At 45.3% G+C, this 22,181-nt stretch overlaps 1 protein-coding gene across 1 annotated transcript in view; it reads right to left on the minus strand.

The window, feature by feature from the left end:
• The window catches only part of acad11 (acyl-CoA dehydrogenase family, member 11), a 156,044-nt gene extending 141,654 nt beyond the window's left edge, over positions 1–14,390 (minus strand). The window contains 6 exon segments of the mRNA XM_041184521.1: positions 2,893–2,999; positions 6,867–6,991; positions 8,795–8,942; positions 9,769–9,918; positions 11,191–11,352; positions 14,361–14,390. Coding sequence (XP_041040455.1) covers positions 2,893–2,999; positions 6,867–6,991; positions 8,795–8,942; positions 9,769–9,918; positions 11,191–11,352; positions 14,361–14,375 — 707 coding nt within the window. The 5' untranslated portion in view covers positions 14,376–14,390.
• Positions 14,391–22,181: the final 7,791 nt, after the last annotated feature.

Genomic DNA, 22,181 nt, shown 5'->3' on the forward strand with positions numbered 1-22,181 from the left:
AGCTCACCGCCACCTTCTCAAGGGGCAATTAGGGAGGGGCAACAAATGGTGGCTCAGTATGCCAACAAGCCATAGAGTTTGGGATAGTCCAATCCCAGTTAGAGCTACTTTGCTTGATTTTGGTTATGGCAGTGGCTGGTTCACCGTGACTGGAACTTCGAGCTTCTGATCCCCGTCCAGTATCTCCTGCTGAAGAATAGCGGTGTGCGGACACAGCGTGAAGACAGCATCAGTCCCAACTGAAGGATTCTACCATCACCATCGAAATGAAGTGAGGTCAAATATGTGTGTCATCAGGGTATCAACAGAATGATAAAAACAAAAAAACTGCGGATGCTGGAAATCCAAAACAAAACCAGAATTACCTGGAAAAACTCAGCAGGTCTGGCAGCGTCGGCGGAGAAGAAAAGAGTTGACGTTTCGAGTCCTCATGACCCTTCAACAGAACGACAGTTCTGTTGAAGGGTCATGAGGACTCGAAACGTCAACTCTTTTCTTCTGTCGAAGGGTCATGAGGACTCGAAATGTCAACTCTTTTCTTCTCCGCCGACGCTGCCAGACCTGCTGAGTTTTTCCAGGTAATTCTGTTTTTGTATCCAACAGAATGATGCCTAATGTGAGAGAGTGCCTTAGGGAAGATACCTGGAGCTGAAAGAAAACAAACCAAAGCTAAACATCCCTTTGCATGCACGGTGATAGATGGCTGCTGGCCTATAGCAATGCAATCAAACTGCTCTGGGAGTATTATACAACATAAGATGGATAGGAAAGATTAATCCCCATTAACAAATTGCATATTTGTAGCAGCTTTGATGCAAGGGAATGTCCCAAGGTGCTTCGCCAATAGGTGTAAGTTGAACTGATGCCAAGCTGAGTGGCATAAATTAGAAAGAAAAAGGTGACAGGTCTCAAGGAGGTTTTTAAAAAGTTGGGGAGAGAAATAGCGAGAAGGGTGAAGAAATTCAATTAGCGAGTTCCAAAGAGTAGGATCAAGGCAGCTGCGACCAATGTCGTGTCAGAAAAGGATACTAGGCCGAGGCCTTCATTGGGACAACTCCCTTTAAGCTTCCTCAGCGGGTCCTCTGGGTACAGCTGTGGAAGCTCCGCTCTGGATTTTTCTGCCTTAGCACTGGCGACGGCCTCTTGATGGTGGGAATTCCACCAGAATCCTGTTGTGCATTTACAGTGAGGCCTGACCCAGCAACATGGAAGATAGGGCAAACGTGGAAGGGGGGGGGTGGATAACACACTCCACAGGAAGTCCATCCTGATGAAGAGGATTCACCTCCCATATCCATTATATAACAACGCAGGGTAGTGAAGCCATAAATAAAGCAAATCAAGGACAATGCTTTATTTCTTGAGGGATAGAATTGAAAAGTAGAGAAATCACACCACGTTTGCATCAAACCTTGGTTGGACCAGTCTTGGAGTACTGTGCACAATTCAGGTCACCTTATTATAAAAAGGATATAAAGGCACTGGAGAGGGTGCAAAAACAGATAGAAGGATGGTGCCAAAAATGTGGGGTTGTACATATCACTACAGGATGAATAGGCTGGATCTCTTTTCTCTTGAAAAGAGGTCAAGTGGTGAGCAGGATTTTAAAATCATGAAAGGTTTCAGGAGAGCAGACACAGAGAGACACAAAGCTTCTACTTGTGGGGACAGCTAGGAGCCAACAATATAAAATAGTCACCAAGAAATCCAATAGGGAATTCAGAATACACGTCTTTACCCAGAGAGTGGTGAGAATGTGGAACTCACTACCACAGGGAGTGGTTGAAGCGGACAGCATAGATGTAGTCAACAGGAAACTAGACAAGTATATGAGGGAGAGGGGAATAGAGGGTTACGACGGTGGACTTAGATAAGGAAAGATGGGAGGAGGCTCTAGTGGAGCATAAACACTGGCATGAACTGTTTGGGCTGAATGGCCCTTATCTGTCCCGTATATCTTATGTTATGCTTAAGGGATAAAGAATTCTGGGTCTCAATACATTTTGAAAACATAACTGAATCTTAAGACTTGGCAACAAAATCTGGCTGGGGTTAATGGCAAAAAAATAGTTGTTTTTCTCCAGGACCTGAAAACCAGTTTTTTTTTTAATCCACAGGCAAAAATTTATGATGAGTTACATCTGTTAGCTCAACTTTTATGGGATAATCCCACAGGTTCCCTAAAGCAATGGAAAATCGAGGGAGATTTCAATTATTCATGTGCCAATATTGAACAGAATCAGCAGAGATGCCAGGAGGTAAAGTTCATTCCACTGGTGGACTGAGTGAAAAAGCCAAACCGAGTACAAAACAGGACCATGAAATAAGCAGGAGGAATTTCACCTTTGAAGAGCAAAGTCCTGGCTGCTCCCTCTGTAGTGCTGGGCAATGCGTGGAAAAATTTGGAAGTGCATTGGGAAAGTCCCCACACTTGTAGGAAGGAGTCGCATCCAGAGGATGCGCAGAGTCAGAGATGCAGCAATTATACTGTTGCACTGATCTAATGACCCGCACTGTCACTGAGTATGACTCACTGCTGGGAGTCCGGAGTCAGTCAATTTATCTTTGCATTTCTGTACTCCAAACTTCATCTTAAACATTCTGTCAACTTATCATAAACATATAAAAGTTGCAGCATTTACAGACCTTCATGTTAACTGCAAAGCTGGCTGTGATAAGTCAGTACACACTGGACCATGGTATGAATTCAGCCCAGACTGGGATGATGGAACTTGGCACTGAAATGTTAATGTCATTATTGGTATGAGACGTGGAAAAAATAACGTTACAGAAGAGTAATCTAGAGTTAAAAATCTGCACAATTTGACAATGCTGAGGCTCTACAGACTGGTGTGATGGTGTGAGGCTGTTCTACTCTAACTGTGCTATTACCAATTGGAGACTTGCAGTCCAACTTCAGCCAGAGGCTTTATGCTTTTGCCAAACACTTGTGCGTTCTCAGCGCTGGCATTCCTGAGCAGTGAACGAGAGTGCACACCCTGTAGAAACAAAGGCACTGTCGTTACGTCAACAGTTTGGAGCATTTGTATTCCTGTAAACGTTGAAAGAACATAACTTTCAAAATCCCATTGAGAATATAAAATTAATCTCACAGTATTTTAGCAAAGTGGTTCTCAAAGTGTGGTCCAAGGACCAGTGATAGCTCAGGACACTAAGAGTAATGCCTTCAGCACTCACTGTTGAATGAGGATATGCAGTGAGCTTATTAAAGCTCATCTATTAGTATTTCATGCTGTATGTTCTGGGCCATTGCCCTCAGGTCTGTTCCCCTAGTGTTCTTCATCTTTTTCTTGTGCTTTGGTATCTCTTTATCTCTGTATCTGTGACAGCGGTTGTCCAGTTGGTTGCACACTCTGAATCACAAGGTTCTGGGTTCATGTCCCACTCCTTGGGTTGGAGCACAAAAAAAATCAAGGCTGACACTTCTTGGCAGTACTGAGGGTGTGCTGCACTGTCGGAGGTGCCGTCTTTCAGATGAGACGTTAAACTGATGGCACTATTGTGAAGAAGAGCAGGGGAGTTCTCCCTGGTGTCCTGGCCAATATTTATCCCTCAATCAGCATCACATAAAACAGATTATCTGGTCATTATCATATTGCTGTTTGTGAGAGCTTGCTGTGCGCAAATTAGCTGCTGCATTTCCTACATTACAGCAGTGGCTGGACTTCAAATAAATACTTCATTGGCTGTAAGGTGCTTTGACACATCCGGTGGTTCTGCAAAGCGCTATATAAATGCAAGTCTTTCTTTTTTCTTTCTTTGCCTTTTCATTTAACTTCATTTTATCCATTCGCCTGACCAGCTTTTCCGGGGAAGCCCAGGCTCCGAGATAAAATCGAGCCGCATGACTGAGAACTTGCGTCGAAATCGATTTAGAAAGTTTCTGAAAGTGCCGAGGGAAATGGGGATAAGGTATGACTTATTCTTGGTGTGAACAACGTGAACTGCAGGGTGTTGTCACTCACGCACTGTAGCAGCAAGTCAGGGCCCACTTGGAGCCTCTTCAGTTCAGATCAGATCAGACAGCTTTGTGCTCAGGCGCAGGGACAGGTACTGCGCCCAAGAACAGGCTGACTTTACAGAGAACATTTGCTCAAGTTGATCCTGTCCCTTTCTGTTCTCGCAGTGACAGGATTCAGTTTCGTTCCGCACAGTGATTTGATCCCTCCTCTTCTGTGAAAGTCTAGTAAAATTTCCCCTTGCCTCTTCCACCCTACCGCCTCTCGAGAGGAACACTGGTTTTGTTTTTTTTGTTTACTAGTTACTTCCCTTCCCTGATCCTGCTCATTGGGACCTCACTGACTTTGCATGGCTGACGATTCTCTGGGACCTTCGCCAAGCTCATGCGTGCCAGCAGTCGGCATTTTAAGTTGGCGTTCAGTGCTTCCCAAGGGCTGTTCCTGTGGCACACCACTTGCTGCGAGAATTCAGTGCTCCACTGCCTCTGGCACGGCTTGCTAAATCACCCCAGAACACGTCCAAATTTGCCTGTCTGGCTGCAGAGAGCTTTGCTGACAACTGTAGCTCTTAACACTCAAGTCCAGTTCTTTTCAATTTTTTAAATGCTGCCCACCAATCATTCTCACAAAATCACAGAATCTTAACCGAGCAGAAAGAGGCCATTCGGCTCATGGAGTCGGCACTGGCTCCCTGAAAGGGGGTTCGACCTAGTCCCACTCCCCTGCCTCAACTCCGTAACCTTGCACGTTCTCTCTTTTCAGCCAGGAATCCAATTCCCTTTGAATATCTCGATGGAACCTGCCTCCACCACCCTTTCAGGAAGTTTGTTCCAGACTCCAACCACCCTCAGATTGAAAAATATTCCCTCACAGCACTTTTACTCCTTTTGCCAATTGTTTTGAATCTGTGCCCTCTAGTTCTTGGTGCTCCTTTGAGTGGGAACAGTTTCTCACTATTTACCCTGTCCATACCCCTCAGGATCTTGAATACCTCTATGAAGTCTCCTCTCAGCCTTTTCTCCAAGGAAAACAGTCCCAATCTCTCTGATCTATCCTCAAACCTACAGTTCTTCATCCTGGGAATCATCCTTGTGAATCTCCTCTATACTCTCTCCAATGCCTTCACGTCCTTCCTCAAGAACTGGGCACAGTACTCCAGATGAGGCCTGACTAATATCTACTGAATTCTCCAATGCTGGCCTCTTGAGCATTCCCAATTTTAATCCCTCCACTGCTGGCAGCCATGCCTTCATTTTTTTGAAGCACTAAGCTCTGGTATTCCTTCCCCAAGCCTATCTACCCTCTTTCCTCCTTTAAGATACTCCTTAAAACTGACCTCTATGATGAGCTTTTCGTCATGTACCCTAAGAGTGTGATGGAATACTCTCCACTTGCCTGGATGAGTGCAACTCCCACAACACTCAAGAAGCTTGACACCATCCAGGACAAAGCAGCCCGCTTGATTGGCACCACATCCACAAACATTCACTCCCTCCACCACCGACGCACAGTAGTAGCAGTGTGTACCATCTACAAGATGCACTGCAAGGAGTCACCAAGGCTCCTTAGACAGCACCTTCCAAACCCACGACCACTACCATTTAGAAGGACAAGAGCAGCAGGTAGATAGGAACCATCACCTGGAAGTTCCCCTCCAAGCCACTCACCAGCCTGACTTGGAAATATATCACCGTTCCTTCATTGTCGCTGGGTCAAAATCCTGGAACTCCCTCCCTAACAGCACTGTGGGTGTACCTACACCACATGGACTGCAGCAGTTCAAGAAGGCAGCTCACCACCACCTTCTCCAGGGCAATTAGGGATGGGCAATAAACGCTGGCCCAGCCAGCAACACCCACATCCCGTGAATAAAAAGAAACTGTGAAGCAGGTCTTGACAGGGTGGATGTGGAGAAGATGTTTCCTCTGTGGAAGAATCTAGAGCCGGGGTCACTGTTTAAAAATAAGAAGTCACCCATTTAAAATGGAGATGGGGGAAAATTTTTTCTCTCAGAGGGTTGTGATTTTTGGAACTCTCTTCCTGAAAAGGCGGTGGAAGCAGAGTCTTTGAATATTTTTAAGGCTGAGGTGGGTAGATTCTTGGTGAGCAAGGGGGTGATAGGTTATAGGGGGTAGGCGAGATGCAAATTTCACATCACTATCAGATCAGCCATGATCTTATTAATCTTATTATCTTATTGGCAGAGCAGGCTCGAGAGGCCGAATGGTCTACTCCTGCTCTTTGTTCGAATGTAAAAGTGCTATATAAATACAAGTTGTTGTTGCTATTCTCTCACTCTTTGTGTTGAGAGAGAATAGTGGACAATAAATTATTCCAAATTCAGACAGTACAGGGACCCAACACGCTGTGCCGTAACACAGTGAGCCCAAACTCGCTGAGGGGGAAAGTGGCTGGTGAATTCATGCATGCGCCACTGTTGCTTTGAGGTATGCTGAGTGGATCTGCGCAACTGCTCAAGGCAGGGGAAAATCAGAAGAAAGGTATTCTTGTACAACTTTCTATAGGAAGTTTTCAGACTAGGATTGGTGGCAGTCTAGAGGCAGCATTGGTACCCATGCAGTCTCCTAACCAGAGACGGTGCACAGGCTAAGTGATCTAGAAATATTGTCAGTTTGGGCAGCTAACTCCCGCCTCAATCAATGCTTAAGAGTGTGGGAGGAAAACAGAAGGTTGACTGCAGCATAAACCTTACTGACGACATTGGATGATCAGCAAATTACAGCTTGTGAAACTACCCCTGGTTATTGCAGTAAGGGCCCAGTCTTTGTGACTGAAAAGCATTGCTTCCAGGTGGGCAATATTCCCAATCATTGCAGTATCTCAAAGAAGTGTCATCAACTATTCACAGAACAAAAAATACTTTACCTGCATTATGGAAGCAATTTTGAAAAAGGACAGAGCCAGGAAGAAGTTCCAGTTGGGCAGAGGAGGTGGGGACTGACCTTGACAGTGTCTGTACATAGAGGTCAACTGCTCACAGGATGGAATTCCTGGAAAATAAAGATAGTGGGGAAATTTGAAGCAAATATTCTTCCATTGACAACCATTCAAATGCCTTGTTATAGACTGGACGATACTTCCATCTGTGACTGTTTGACCTCCATGATATACCTTATACTTTTCTTTATATTTCTGCTGTTGAGAGAGTCTAGAACAGAAGGGTATCATCTTAAAATTAAATGTAGATACATTTGGCTGGTTAGATTTAGGTCCACCATGTGATAGTAACACAGAATCACAGAATTTTAATGGCGCAGAAAAAGGCCATTCAGCCCATTGTGTCTGCACCAGCTCTCTGAATGAGCATTATGACTCAGGATCATTCTCCTGGTTAAACAGACAGCTTTATTTTATATCACTGTATTAAGAGGAATCAATCAGTCACAATTAATCTTGAAACCTTGACTGAATTCTGTATTTGAGTTAGGCATGTACAGATTAATTTACAGTACTGGTTAATCAGCTTTACTAATTAGAATTTTGAACAATAGTTGTAATGTACTATAATGCAAGCACATGGCTATGTGTGTTAAATAAAGGCATTTCCAACACCAGTAACCCCTTCAAGGCTAAGACTGAAAGACTTTGATACAGCCACCCATAATCAGCTTGTATTGCTACAAAGGAATACAGTCTTGTACAAGATGAGCATTGTATTCAGTGGAAGTGAATAGGACCTTGTACAGCATGAATTAGGGCTCTATTCACTGTCGCAAAGGTGCATCAATTTGCAGTTGTAATTAAAAACCAATCAAATTAGGCTAGTAACAGCCAGAGCCAATTATCAGGCCAGTTTAGCTCTCACTTCAAGGTAGTATGATGGTCAGAAAGGGGTTAAAAAGAGTTTCGTAAGGGCTCGGCACACAGAAAAAAACATTCTAAAATAAGCAACAATATTCCACATCAAGCAACGCACAACATGCTAAAAAAACCTCCCTAACTCCCAATGTTAATGGATCCTTTAAAAAGTTCCAGGATCCAGATCTGCATCTTCCCCAAAAACTAATCAGTTCTTTCTTGGGCCATACCCTATCTATGTACCAGGTTTTGTTGAAATCCGTCCATTTGTTTTTGAGTGGCGGAAGTAGTCAGATGATGCCTGACTTGTATCATAACTCCATCCCTCTGCCTTGGCTCCATATCCCCATATTTTCACACCCAGCTCCCCCACTCACCTCCAAGCCTGTCACCCCTGGGCCAGGAAACTTCCACCCAATGGATCTCACACTGTGGCAGTGGTTGTGGTGCAACAATGCTGGTGATTCAGAGAGTGGGGAAAAATCAGCCTGGGTTTCCGCTCCACATTTCCAGCAACTTCCAATGGGAGAGAAAGGAAAATTATGCTGATGTGGTGGATCAGGCCACAAAGGGATTTGATGATATGGCTGGCTGACACCTGGTTAACCTGCCATTGTTCCGTGCACAGGCAGGCACAGGAGGATTAAACCAGGAGGAAAAGGGTTGCCCCTCCTGGCTGCCTGATGGCCAGTGGCAAACCATGTTCGCACCCCACACCCAATCCACCCCCTCCGCCCCCACAACCAGACCCTCACTGTCCTTCCCCCACACCAAAGCCCTCAACTAGTGTCACTTATGGCTGGGCAGACGCCCTGAATTTCGTACATGCAAAACCCTAAATAGGGAGAGATCAGGCGTTTTACAGTGAAGTCAACACTGCAAGGTGTTTGACAAATGGAGGTACTATCTCTGGGGTCCAACACTGACAGAAATAGTTCATTTTCAGGGCCTCTATAACTGAGAATATGATGCTCGGTATACTTTTAATAACTTACCCTCCACATCCTGAATGGCAATATCAGTGTTCTGTCCTGGAAAAGGGATTCCCCTGGGCCAATAGAAAGGTATACAGGCGTAGGCCAAGTCTGCAATAGGGTTTCCAATGGTAGAGAGTTCCCAGGCTAACACAGCAACCATTCGAGCCTAGGGGTTAAACACATAACTTTTTATGATTAAGCAAGTCAACTAGACACAAACAGTGTTTGCATATGTATGTATGTGTTATAGGGAAGCTTTCAAAACCAAAATGAGCAAATTCTGTGTTGGGCTCCCTCTGCCTTTGAGACTGCGGAAGGTCATTTGTAAGAAAAAGAAGCAGGAGTAGACAATTTAGCCCTTCAAATCTATTCCATCATTCATCAAGATCATGGCGAATCTTCTCCCACAACTCCACTTTCAAACACTATCCCCATGTCCCTTAATTCCCTCAGCACCAAAAATCTATCAACCTCTGTCTTAAATCTACTCAATGACTGACCACCCACAGCTCTCTGAGATAGAAAATTCCAAAGATTCACGACGCTCTGAGTGAAGAAATTTCTCCTCATCTTAATCCTAAGTGGCCGACCCCTTAACCTGAGACTGTGACCCTGTGTTCTAGACTCTCCAACCAGGCGAAATGTTTTCTCAGCATCTACCTTGTCAGACCCTTAAGTATTTAATATTTATCAATTAGATCACCTCTCATTCTCCTAAACTCCAGGCAATATCAGCCTAGTCTACTTGATCGCTCCTCACAGGACAATTCCCTCAGTAACCAATCCAGTGAATCTTCATTGGGTATTTCTTCCTTAGGTAAGAAGATCAAAGCTGCACACAGTGCTCCAGATGTGGCCCCAACAATCACCGATACAAGGCAGCTGTGCTCTGAATAACTGCAGGTAGAATGAGGAGCATGAGGCACTTCAAAACTTACAAATCAAGACATGACGTTGAGCCACTTTGAATGCAGGAGCAGAGCAGGGGTTACCTCAGTGGGGTGAAATATTAAGTTTTCAATCCGGATGTCACCATGGACTATCGTTGCTTCCTGTTTGTTATCTGGCAAATTGTTGACCAACCTGTCTGACAGCTTGTTCATGGCGAGAACGTCAGCAGAAGCTGCTGCTTTGTATTGTGCCTTTTAATGTGGACGGTGTGTGGGGAAAGGAGAATCTATTCATTTCCGACTGTATGTTTAAGCAGGCAATCTATCATCGGAGCACCATTCTCAAAAGCAAATGACTGGGAAATGGGTTACAGCTGTGTTTCCCAAAATATTTTCCAACGTGACCCCATTTTAACACTTGAAAATGAACGTAGCGCCAGACATCAGCAACAAAGCAGCACAGTAACAGTCAGTATATAATTATGAAAGTTTGCATATTATTGACCAACATGGAATAATACATCATATAAAATAGGTGCAGTCACATAACTGCAATTTTCTTTAATCTTTGATGGGATGTGGGTGTCACTGAAAAGACCAGCATTTGTTGCCCATCCCTAATTGCCCTTGAATTGACTGGCTTGCTCGGCCATTTCAGAGGGCAGTTAAGAGTCAACCACATTGCTGTGGGTCTGGAGTCACGTGTAGGCCAGACCAGGTAAGAATGGCAGATTTCCTTCCCTAAAGGGCATTAGTGAACCAGATGGGCTTTTATGATAATCAACAACAGTTTCATGGTCGCCATCACTGAGAGTAGCTTTCAATTCCAGATTTTATTAATTGAATTTAAATTCCACCAGCTGCCGTGGTGGGATTTGAAGGTGCAGGTAATGCCCTCAGTTAGTTTGCTCAAAAGCCTGCATAGAGAATAAGCATTTGGATTCAGTGAGCTATATGTTGAAAAGGATTCCAGGTTTTGTTCCCGCACTGTGCCCAGTTAGCTGATCTCAGTCTGGGGTTGGGGGTGGGGGGGTGGGGTGTCCACATTCGGTCTCAGTGAGGCTGGGCGGCAGGAGGTGAGCTGGGATTCTGACACTCATTAAAATCCAGCAACTCCTGTTGAGAAGTGTGCATGTGTCGGCACACTGGATGAGGACAAGATTAAGTTGGGCTATAAGGCTCCAATCCCGCTGACACTTTACTGTTAAACATCACTTCATTAAAAGGGCTTCTTCAGCCGATCACCAGTGATACTTCACCCCAGGAAATTGTCACTAAAGGCAACAGGTATGAGAACCCTGCATTAGACGGCAGCTATTTGATGGAACTTTCACTCTACAGTTGTACTACTTCCATGTGGCATGAAAACTGCTGTGTTATACATGGAGATAGAGTCAGTTCAACTTTCATTCATGAAAGTCTAAGTGCACATTATATTTGGGGCAGTAATATAGTTGGAAAATTATGGTGGCTCATTACCAGGGGTTTCAAAAAAGAAAAGGCATTTTCAATTGGAAGACGGACCTGTCTCTTGGCGTATCCGTGGTCTTTACTATAACCCTGCAGTCCCAGGGCTTTCCAATCAGTTGAGTGAAGTCGAGCAAACGTTGCTATCATGGGAGAGTACAAGGCTGCGCGTTCTGCCGGTCTCACACCTGGAAGGTTCAAATCGCGAAATATCCGTCCCTGGATCATAAATGCACAAGAATGTAAAAAAAAAAATCAAAGTGAATTGGTGTCAAAATCGCAACTCCTGGGACCTCTCATTTCATTGGAGACAGCAGCTCGTTCAGCCCAGGACTTAATTTCAAAATTGAGACCTGAACGTTAATTGGTAAGAATAGACTTTCCCTCCTAGAGCCTGGGAATGTTGATCTCCCAGGCACAACGAGGAAATGGGGACAGAGAGCTGTTGTATCAGGTTTCCACTCAGGCAAGTATCTGAGCAGATGAAAGCATTTTAATGCAGTGGAGAGGATGTGTCCCCCATCTCCCCTCTCACACTCCGTTGACTTCGCCCACTGGGGGTCCCAAATGGAGGAGCGCCCCCAAAAAAATGACTGAATGAGGACAAGATTAAGTTGGGCTATAAGGCTCCAATCCCGCTGACACTTCACTGTTAAACATCACTTCATTAAAAAGGCTTCTTCAGCCAATCATTTCCTCCACTCCCATGACAACCTTCAAGTCTCAATGCAGGCAGGCCAGCAGCTTCAGCCCAATCGCTGGCAACCCTACAATCCCAGCACAAGGCCGTTGCCCGCGAGCAAGCCCAGTTTGGGGATGGACCCAAGTCATGCCAAAGGTCCCAGCCAGGAGGTCATATAGAAACATAGAATATTACAAGACAAAAGGAGGCCATTCGGCCCATCCAGTCTGGACAGGCTCTTTCAAACGGCAATCCCATTAGTCCCACCGGGCTCTTATCCCCAGATGCTGCAATTATTTTTCTCCTTCAAGTATTTATCCAATTCCCTCTTGAAAGCTACTGAATCTGTATCCATAAGCCTTAAGGCATTGCATCCCAAACCCTAGTCACTCGTTGAGTAAAAGGTTTTTCCTCATGTCACCCCTGGTTCTTAAGTCTCTGCTCTCTGATTTATCAGTCCTTCAGCCATTAGGAACAGTTTCTCTCTATTTATTCTACCTGAACTCTTCATGATTTTAAATGGCTCTAGTAAATCACCGCTTAGCCTTCCCTGCTGTTAGGAGAACAACTCCAGCTTCTCCACGAGTGCCAGGTTAGATTCACCCCCACACTGTGCGCCTCCGGGATGGTACAGCTGCTGGGTGTCCGGTGTTAATTCCAATAATTGAACATGAGGAAGAATGAGTCTGAAGCCAGCCTGCGCCTTAAACCAGGTTTATTTCCAAGGCAGCAAAGTAAAGTCACAGACTGTCCCAGTTCCTCCCAGACACTCAGAGTGAACTGGTTTACATACTCTTAAAATGATTCCCTAATCCTTCCCCAGTTGGGGACAACTGTGCTTAATTACCAACGTAAAACATGTATTCTACCGCAGCACAATTACAACATTAACATCCGGCGGGTCCCAGAGGAGACAATCGGCCCCTCTTCTGTCATTATTGACATGTAATCCTGAGTGTTCAGAGTACAAGGTGCTTTTTTTAAAATATAAAGCCCTCAGGGTTGTGGGCTTTGAGCCCATGACTGCTCACATAGCAGGCTGCATGATTCAGCTGTGCTGATTATGGGCAGTATATAGAACACAGTGAAAGAGAAAGTCACTGTGAACCACTCTTGGACAACTGCTGGGCTGAGCTCAGAGTGGCACTGGCAAAATGGAGGGAAACAAAGGAAGGCAGATGGGCAGCCTAAAAGAAAGAATGAATCCGAGTTTTATCATGTCTTCGGAATGGCCCAAAGCTCCTCAACACCAATGAATTACTGTCAAAATGTAGGCACAGCAAGATCCCACAAACAGCAACAAGACGTAAAATCAACGAATGTGCTTTTGGTGGTGTTAGCTGAGGGAGGGGCATTTGCTGGGACATTGAGAGAACAGCCTGATCACCTTTGTAAAGTGCGATGGACCTTTTTCTGCTTTTTTCCAAACGCCCTGCAAATTTTTCCTTTTCACGTGTTTATCCACTGGCCTTTTGAAAGTTATTTTGAATTTGCTCCACCACCTTTCGGGCAGCACATTGCAGGTCATAATAACCCGCTATGTAAATACATTTCTCCTCGTCTCCCCCCAAAGTCTTTTGCTAATTATCTGTGCCCTGTTTAACGGCTCCCCTCCCAGTGAAAATGATTCCTCCCTATCTACTCTATCAAAACCCCTCAGAATTAAGTCTCCCCTTAACCTTCTCTCCTCCAAGGAGAACAATTCCAGTTTCTCTAGTCTCTCCACATTGCTGCAGTCCCTCATCCCCAGTGCCATTCTGGTAAATTTCTTCCACGCCCTCTGAATTATCAAAGGATTGCTCAGGAGCTGTTTACCCTGTTTATCCCTGTATGGGCGCAAACAAAAATATTGTAATTCAAAAGCATATTGCAAATTAAGAGTTATTTAAACCATTTGCTAAACTGTGAAGGATTTCTCTTAACACGTGGGGCAGAATTTACCGCCTATCGGGCGGGCCGGATGGGGACAGGAAGGGCAGGCGCGGAGCCAATCACCGCCCACGATCGGCTCCTCGCCGCCATTTTACGTGGACGAGCCAATTAAGACCCGGCCAGCGCTACCTGCGTGGGCGGGGGAGAGAGGGAGAGTCGGAGCCTACACTCTATCGCGTGGAGCTGCCTCAGGGAGATTAAGTACGCATTGAGATTTTTTTTTAACAAAGAAGCATAAAAATTATTTGCACATGTCCCCTCATGTGACCGTGTCACATGAGCTGGGACGTGTTTACGAATTGCGCAAGAATTATTCATTGATTTAATAAAACCTTCAGGGGACCTCTTCCCGCCCGTGGATGAGGCTCCTCGCCTGCCCGTCAACCTTAAGGTTGCACAGGCAGTATTGATAATCACTTTTTAATTGTGTTTTTTAATGGCCTTAACAGGGCTTTGACAGTTCGGCGAGCGCACAGCTGCCTCCAGCACACGCCTGCCGAACAAAAGATCTGAGTGACGCACGGTGATGTCGGGAGGCGCGCCCAACATCACCGTCCCCACACCCTGCACGCCCATGTCAAAATTCTGGCTGTAGTACACGCTCCCCTCCTACCTGCACATGCTCCATCACGTAGAAGTCAGTGCCAATAATGGAACAGTCAACCACCAGCAGCAAGGGTTTAGGTACAGGAAATCCCACCTCAAATAACCCCTTTTGCACTCAATATTCTCTACCCACCTGAAAGGAAAGAAACAGCCATTCAGAGTTTCTCCCTTATTCATATCCATTACTGACGCAACTACTTTTTAAAATTGGTGCTTGGGGTGTGAGCACCAGTGGCTGGGCCGGCATTTATTGCCCAACCTTAATTGCCCTTGAGAAGGTGGTGGTGAGCCGCCTTTGTGAACCACAGTGCTCTCTGTAGCAGTGTGCAACAACCGAGTGGCTTGCTAGGGCATTTCAGAGGGCAGTTTAGAGTCAAACACATTGCTGCAGGTCTGGAGTCACGTGTAGGCCAGACCAGGTAAGGATGGCAGATTTCCTTCCCTGAAGGATATTAGTGAAGCTGATGGGTTTTTATGACAATCCAGTAATCTCATGATTATTATTGAGGTTAGCATTTTATTCCAGATTTGTTAATTAATTGAATTCATATTCCCCCAGCTGCCATGAGTGGGATTGGAACTCGTGTCTCCAGAGTATTAGTCCGAGCCTCTGGATTACTGGTTCAGTAACATTAGTACTATGCTGCCATCACCCTACTGGTCCCATTTATTGGTAGATTATTCATAACATACTCCAATTATTTATCATGAACACACAACACAAGAAATAGGAGCAGGACTAGACCACTAGGCCCATCGAGCCTGCTCTACCATTCAACATGGTCATGACTGAACCTGGGCTTCAACTCCACTCTCCCGCCCACTTTCCATATCCCTTTATTCCCTGAAAGACCAGGCTGTCCCAGCCTTAAATGTACTCAACGATGGAGCATCCCCAACTCTCTGGGGTAGAGAATTCCAAAGATTCACAACCCTCTGAGTGAAGAAATTTCTCCTCATCTCAGTCCTAACACATGGAATCTATCCTAGGTAAACAGGGGATGAGGAGAGACCTGATTATGTGAGTCAATATGTAGGGCATAGTCCACAAAGGACCATCAGCATTTCACTACATTTAAGAAAGACACTTGGTCACCACTCTGGGGCAAGGCAAGGAGGTAGGCCTCCATGGATTACTACAGCCAGTATGGGGATTGAACCCACACTATTGGTATCATTTCCCCATCACATGCTAGCTATGTGGCCAATTAAACTAACCAACCTGAGTCAATAGCTCCATCTATTTTACTGTCTCTTGTATTTTATTTACTCATTCTCCCACCACCCCACCACCCCCACACGCAGCCCCCCACCACCCCCCCACCACCCCCATGCACCCCCCACCCCGCTGCCCCCAAACGCACCCCCCCACCACCCCCCCATGCACCCAGCCGCCCCCAAGGTATTTGTTTACTTAATTGACATTCCTGGAAAGTTCTATTACTTTCAAATGTGAAGAATGTGCACAGTAGGGAATGAAGGAAAAGTGGCAGCCAACTTACGCACAGCAAGCTCCCACGAACAGCAATGTTTTAATGACCAGATAATCTTTTTTTTTTAAAGTAGTGTTGACTGAGGGATACGTTCTGGCCTGGACTTCCCTGCTCTTTATTAAAGCACTGCACCAGAGTGTCAGCCGAGAATTTCTGCTCAAACCCTGGTCTTGAACCCAGAACATTCCAACTTAGAGGTGAAAGTGCTATCAACTGAAAAACAGCTGACAAGCATTGATGCCAAGCATTAGTCTGCCACACCATGGCACTGGGGTACCAACACGTTGCACCTCCCTCTGATTGCTTTCCAGGAATACCTTATATTTTTCCAAACACACTTAAAATCGTTACTTAAGTTACTTCAGTAACTTTGACAAAGTTGAGATCATTGCAACTATTATTAGTAGCTTTCCTAACAATCACAGTAGTTTGACAGCAAGCTTTTCTTATGCCAGATTACCATACCTGGTGTGCTCCTTTCAGGAGTGTCCCAGGGGGTCTCTTCCTCAGTACATACTCCTTGCTTCCTTTCTGAAAATGGAATGTTGGGTTGGACTGTCCCCATCTGCATACACAAGAAAATGTTAGGAACGTGTCTGTAAACCCATCTGGAGACAGCTTTTTTTTTAAAAAGCTACTATAGTTTTGGGGCTGACGAATAATTTTGCAAGCAGAAAATGTTTTCTCATCATCTCCAAGCATCCAAAGTATTTCAGAAATATGTAACTGTTTGGAGTGGAATGACTGTTGTTATGTAAACAAATGTGACTGAGTGTTCAATTATGTGATTTCAATAAACCACACTTCACACCCAACGATGTACTTTTTGAAGTGTAGTCACTGTTGTAGGAAACAGCAGCCAATTTGTGCACAGCAAGCTCCCATAAACAATACAACATAATGATCAGATAATCTATTTCAGTAATGTTGATTGATGGATAAATATTGGCCAGGGCACCAAGGATAACTAAGATAAAAGCAAAATACTGCGAATGCTGGAAATTTGAAACAAAAACAAAAATAGCTGGAAAAACTCAACAGGTCCGACAGCATCTGTGGAGAGGAACACAGTTAACGTTTCGAATCTGTATGACTCTTCATCAGACTCTGATGAAGATTCTGGTGAAGAGTCACACCGACTTGAAACGTTAACTGTGCTCCTCTCCGCAGATGCTGTCAGACCTGCTGAGTTTTTCCAGTTATTTTTGTTTTTGCACCAGGGATAACTGTCCTGCTCCTCTTCAAAATAGTTCCACGAGATCTTTTACGTCGACCTGAGAGAGCAGAAAGGGCCTTAGCTGAAGTCGCATCCAAAAGACTCCACCTCTGACAGTGCAACACTCCCTCAGTACTGCATTGGGAGTGTTGGCCTGGATTACTTGCTGAAGTCCCATGAGTGGGGCTTGTACCCACAAGCTTCTGATTCAGAGGCCAGAGTGGTGTTATTGAGCAACAACAGGCACTATAATAGGATATTAGCACATTACAATGTTTAAGTAGAGGGTTTTCTGCCTGTGTGCTCACTAGTCCCGGCTTTTCCTTGCATTCATTTCAACGAGCCTGCAAACTGTCTACAAACTGTCTGCAAGCACCTGGGAAAACATGGCCAAAATGTCACCTTCTGTTTACTTTACTTCCAAAAAATTCTACAGGCAATTTTCATCAATTTTAAGCTTGTTTTACTGCTGTTGAACACAATTGAAAGAACATTTGAGGAGGAGCTTCAAGACATAATAGCATCAGTGAAGCTCAGTTGGCTTAACGTCAAAGTCTGGGGGAAGAATGCCCATTAAGCCTGCTCCCTTCACAGAGTGTCTCGAACAACACTTCCCAAGCTATTTTCCAATACAACCACAGTTTTACACCTGAAAATGAGTGTGACCCCAGACGCCAACACAGTAAAACAGCAGTAAAGCAGCATAGTAACATTCATTTTCTAATTATTAAAGTTTGCATATTGTTACATCCAGATCAGCAGCGGCAAACTGATTCCTCTCTTTGTCCCAGGCCTGAGTTTGTCATAACAGAGTTTGAATTTAGAAGGGAGGTGATATTGCCAATTTAATATATATTTAACGGTGTGCAGGTCAGTGCAAGAAATAAGCCAGCCAGGTTCCCTTGGCCAAGAAGTAAAGAGTTAGTTTTATTGCTAAAACTCTCTCAGGTAAAGAAATAGACGTTATTAACAAATGTACAATTGTGTCCAACTACCCGCTAACGTAAAAACAACACACAATGCCCACCCCACCCCACCGCACCGCCCCATCCCCAGCACGCTAAACAAAGTAAAATGCTGTAGAGGATCAGATATTAAAATCTTGGCCAAATAACAAGTCAGAAAAAAGTGTTTTCAGGGATCATCCAGCGGCTTATTTACAGCTGAAGGCTCCCAGTCCACAATAGCTGCTGCTTCTTGTGGTTTCTTACTGCAGACATTGGTGTTTATTCGGAATCGTCCTTTATGAACTCTCAGTTTGCAGCAATGAGGTTTTCTGGTGGGTTTTTCGAATCACAAAAAGCTCAGCTTTGATGAGCGAGGTTTCAGAAGGAGAGATAGGGTAAAACAAAAACAGAATTACCTGGAAAAACTCAACAGGTCTGGCAGCATCGGCGCAGAAGAAAAGAGTTGACGTTTCGAGTCCTCATGACCCTTCAACAGAACTAGGTGAATCCAAGGAAGGGGTGAAATATAAGCTGGTTTAAGGTGTGGGGGGGGGGTTGTTGGGTGTGGTTGTAGGGACAAGCAAGCAGTGATAGAAGCAGATCATCAAAAGATGTCACCGACAACAGAACAAAAGAACACATAGGTGTTGAAGTTGGTGATATTATCTAAATGAATGTGCTAACTAAGAATGGGTGGTAGGGCACTCAAGGTATAGCTCTAGTGGGGGTGGGGGGGAGCATAAAAGATTTAAAAATATTTAAAAATAATGGAAATAGGTGGGAAACGAAAAATCTATATAATTTATTGGAAAAAACAAAAGGAAGGGGGACGAAACAGAAAGAGGATGGGGATGGAGGAGGGGGTTCAACACCTAAAGTTATTGAAAACAGGGTCATGAGGACTCGAAACGTCAACTCTTTTCTTCTCCGCCAATGCTGCCAGACCTGCTGAGTTTTTCCAGGTAATTCTGTTTTTGTTTTGGATTTCCAGCATCCGCAGTTTTTTGTTTTTTGTTTTTATCCGAAAGTTATTGAATGCAATATTCAGTCCAGAAGGCTGCAAAGTGCCTAGAGAGATAGGGTAAGGCTATTGTCCCAAGTGGTTGTACTGGCAGTCTCGCTCCGACTGTATCTTTTCACCCTCTCTCTGACCTCTCTCTGAGAGCTTTGTGTCTCCACAAATCAGCAAGTGTCCTTTGCAAATGCAACATAGCAGCTGCCGTAAGCCAACGCCAGCCAATTGCTTAGGAAAAGTATTCTTTTCAAAAACTATCAATACCTGTGTACGTCCAGCCGATAACATTATAAATTCATGTTTTACATAACACATCTTCATATCAGGTATAATAGACCAACATACACATCATAGAAATATGAAAATCTGCGGTGAAGATGTGGGTCCTCCTTGACCAAGCTGCCGCCGACCAGTCACTAACCCCCACCCCCATCCCTATCCCCACCCCCGCCCCCATCCCCACCCCCACTCCCATCCCCACCCCCACCCCCACCCCCACTCCCATCCCCATCCCCACCCCATCCCCACCCCCACCCCCACCCCCATCCCCACCCCCATCCCCATCCCCACCCCCACCCCCACCCCCATCCCCACCCCCACTCCCAATCCCCATCCCCATCCCCATCCCCACCCCCATCCCCGCTGCTCTGAGGAACCACTCCCAGAAACTTGGGACGTGTTTACATAGAGGCATCGTTATGTCACGGCAGGCTTGATCAGAGCCGCCGCAGCCAATCAAAGTGCCCGACACCGGGAGCCCGCCTTGCGATTGGTTACTTCCCACAATACGAGGAGGTGAAGGGATTGGTGACCCCAGTCACAGCCGCAACCTACAATCTGGGAACCCGCTGGGCTGGGATCCACCTCGCTCATGTGTCTCTCACACAACTTTAGCGCGTCCATAACTTGTCACAACAGGTAGAAGGCGTTTAGAAAGCTCTGTCTCTCTCTGAACCTGCAAAGGGAATCGGGCAGAAGCCCAAGATATCGATTTAATTTTACAGCCTAAATATAAAAACAAAAAAACTGCGGATGCTGGAAATCCAAAACAAAAACAGAATTACCTGGAAAAACTCAGCAGGTCTGGCAGCATCGGCGGAGAAGAAGAGAGTTGACGTTTCGAGTCCTCATGACCCTTCGACAGAACTTGAGTTCGAGTCCAAGAAAGAGTTGAAATATAAGCTGGTTTAAGGTGTGTGGTGGGAGGGGTGGGGGGGGGGGGTGGTGGTGGGCGGAGAGACAGAGGGAGAGAGAGAAGTGGAGGGGGTTGGTGTGGTTGTAGGGACAAACAAGCGGTGATAGAAGCAGATCATCAAAAGATGTCAACAACAATAGAACAAAAGAACACATAGGTGTTAAAGTTGGCGATATTATCTAAACGAATGTGCTAATTAAGAATGGATGGTAGGGCACTCAAGGTACAGCTCTAGTGGGGGTGGGGAGAGCATAGAAGATTTTAAAATATTTAAAAGAAAAATCTATATAATTTATTGGAAAAAAAGGAAGGGGGAAACAGAAAGGGGGTGGGGATGGGGGAGGGAGCTCACGACCTAAAGTTGTTGAATTCAATATTCAGTCCGGAAGGCTGTAAGGTGCCTAGTCGGAAGATGAGGTGTTGTTCCTCCAGTTTGCGTTGGGCTTCACTGGAACAATGCAGCAAGCCAAGGACAGACATGTGGGCAAGACAGCAGGGTGGAGTGTTAAAATGGCAAGCGACAGGGAGGTTTGGGTCATTCTTGCGGACAGACCGCAGGTGTTCTACAAAGCGGTCGCCCAGTTTACGTTTGGTCTCTCCAATGTAGAGGAGACCACATTGGGAGCAACGAATGCAGTAGACTAAGTTGGGGGAAATGCAAGTGAAATGCTGCTTCACTTGAAAGGAGTGTTTGGGCCCTTGGACGGTGAGGAGAGAGGAAGTGAAGGGGCAGGTGCTGCATCTTTTGAATGGGCATGGGGTGGTGCCATAGGAGGGGGTTGAGGAGTAGGGGGTGATGGAGGAGTGGACCAGGGTGTCCCGGAGGGAGCGATCCCTACGGAATGCCGATAGGGGGGGGTGAAGGGAAGATTTGTTTGGTTGTGGCATCATGCTGGAGTTGGCGGAAATGGCGGAGGATGATCCTTTGAATACGGAGGCTGGTGGGGTGATAAGTGAGGACAAGGGGGACCCTATCATGTTTCTGGGAGGGAGGAGAAGGCGTGAGGGCGGATGCGCGGGAGATGGGCCGGACACGGTTGAGGGCCCTGTCAACGACTGTGGGTGGAAAACCTCAGTTAAGGAAGAAGGAGGACATGTCAGAGGAACTGTTTTTGAAGGTAGCATCATCAGAACAGATGCGACGGAGGCGAAGGAACTGAGAGAATGGGATGGAGTCCTTACAGGAAGCGGGGTCCTTACAGGAATGGGATGGAGTCCTTACAGGAAGCTTATTTCAGGGAGGAGAATGAGAACCACAAGAGAGGGTGAGAAATGACGGATCCAATACTTACACACCTGGCAAAAAAAAAATACCTGGATGAATTTTAAGACCCAAAAGCTGCGGGGTTGTAAAAGCTGAAAACAAAACCCCTCTTATTCTCTCAGAATTATTCACATCAAAGATCTTAAATAGAACAGCAGCGTGTTGACATTATTTGCCGTTTATACATTTTGAAAACAAATGCTGCTGTGTAATAATTGTTTCTTTTTTTTTCCCTCCTGTACAACATATTGTCATGCCCTCATATCACAAATTGTAAAGCTGCATTTTAAGAGGTGGATACCAAAAGCTGTTTAAGATGGCTGTAGCATATCATGTGACTTGGAAGTATTCAGCTCCAGGCAGTCCTGATACTCAAAACAAATACCTAATTAAAATACGGACAAACATAGGCTCTGGTGAAATTCATACAACCCTTTTTTTAAGGCTGCACCATCAACAGAAAAGACTATGACCTACCAACCCACTCTTCTCTCTGTTCCCCCATGGACAACAGAGACCTCAAATCTCAATGGGTTGGGGTCAATATGAAATGGAGTCATCGACCTTTCATTGTATGGTGATGGATCCTCATCTACAAACACAAATACCTTGGCTGTGTGGAATTCTCAGGGTGTGAAAAGCAAACAACACAGGAAGTTTACAGTTAGACCACATTATCTGGAAAAGGACTTTGGGCT

This window comes from Carcharodon carcharias, chromosome 3 (assembly GCF_017639515.1).
Source record: "Carcharodon carcharias isolate sCarCar2 chromosome 3, sCarCar2.pri, whole genome shotgun sequence".
In the NCBI taxonomy this organism is placed as follows: domain Eukaryota; kingdom Metazoa; phylum Chordata; class Chondrichthyes; order Lamniformes; family Lamnidae; genus Carcharodon; species Carcharodon carcharias.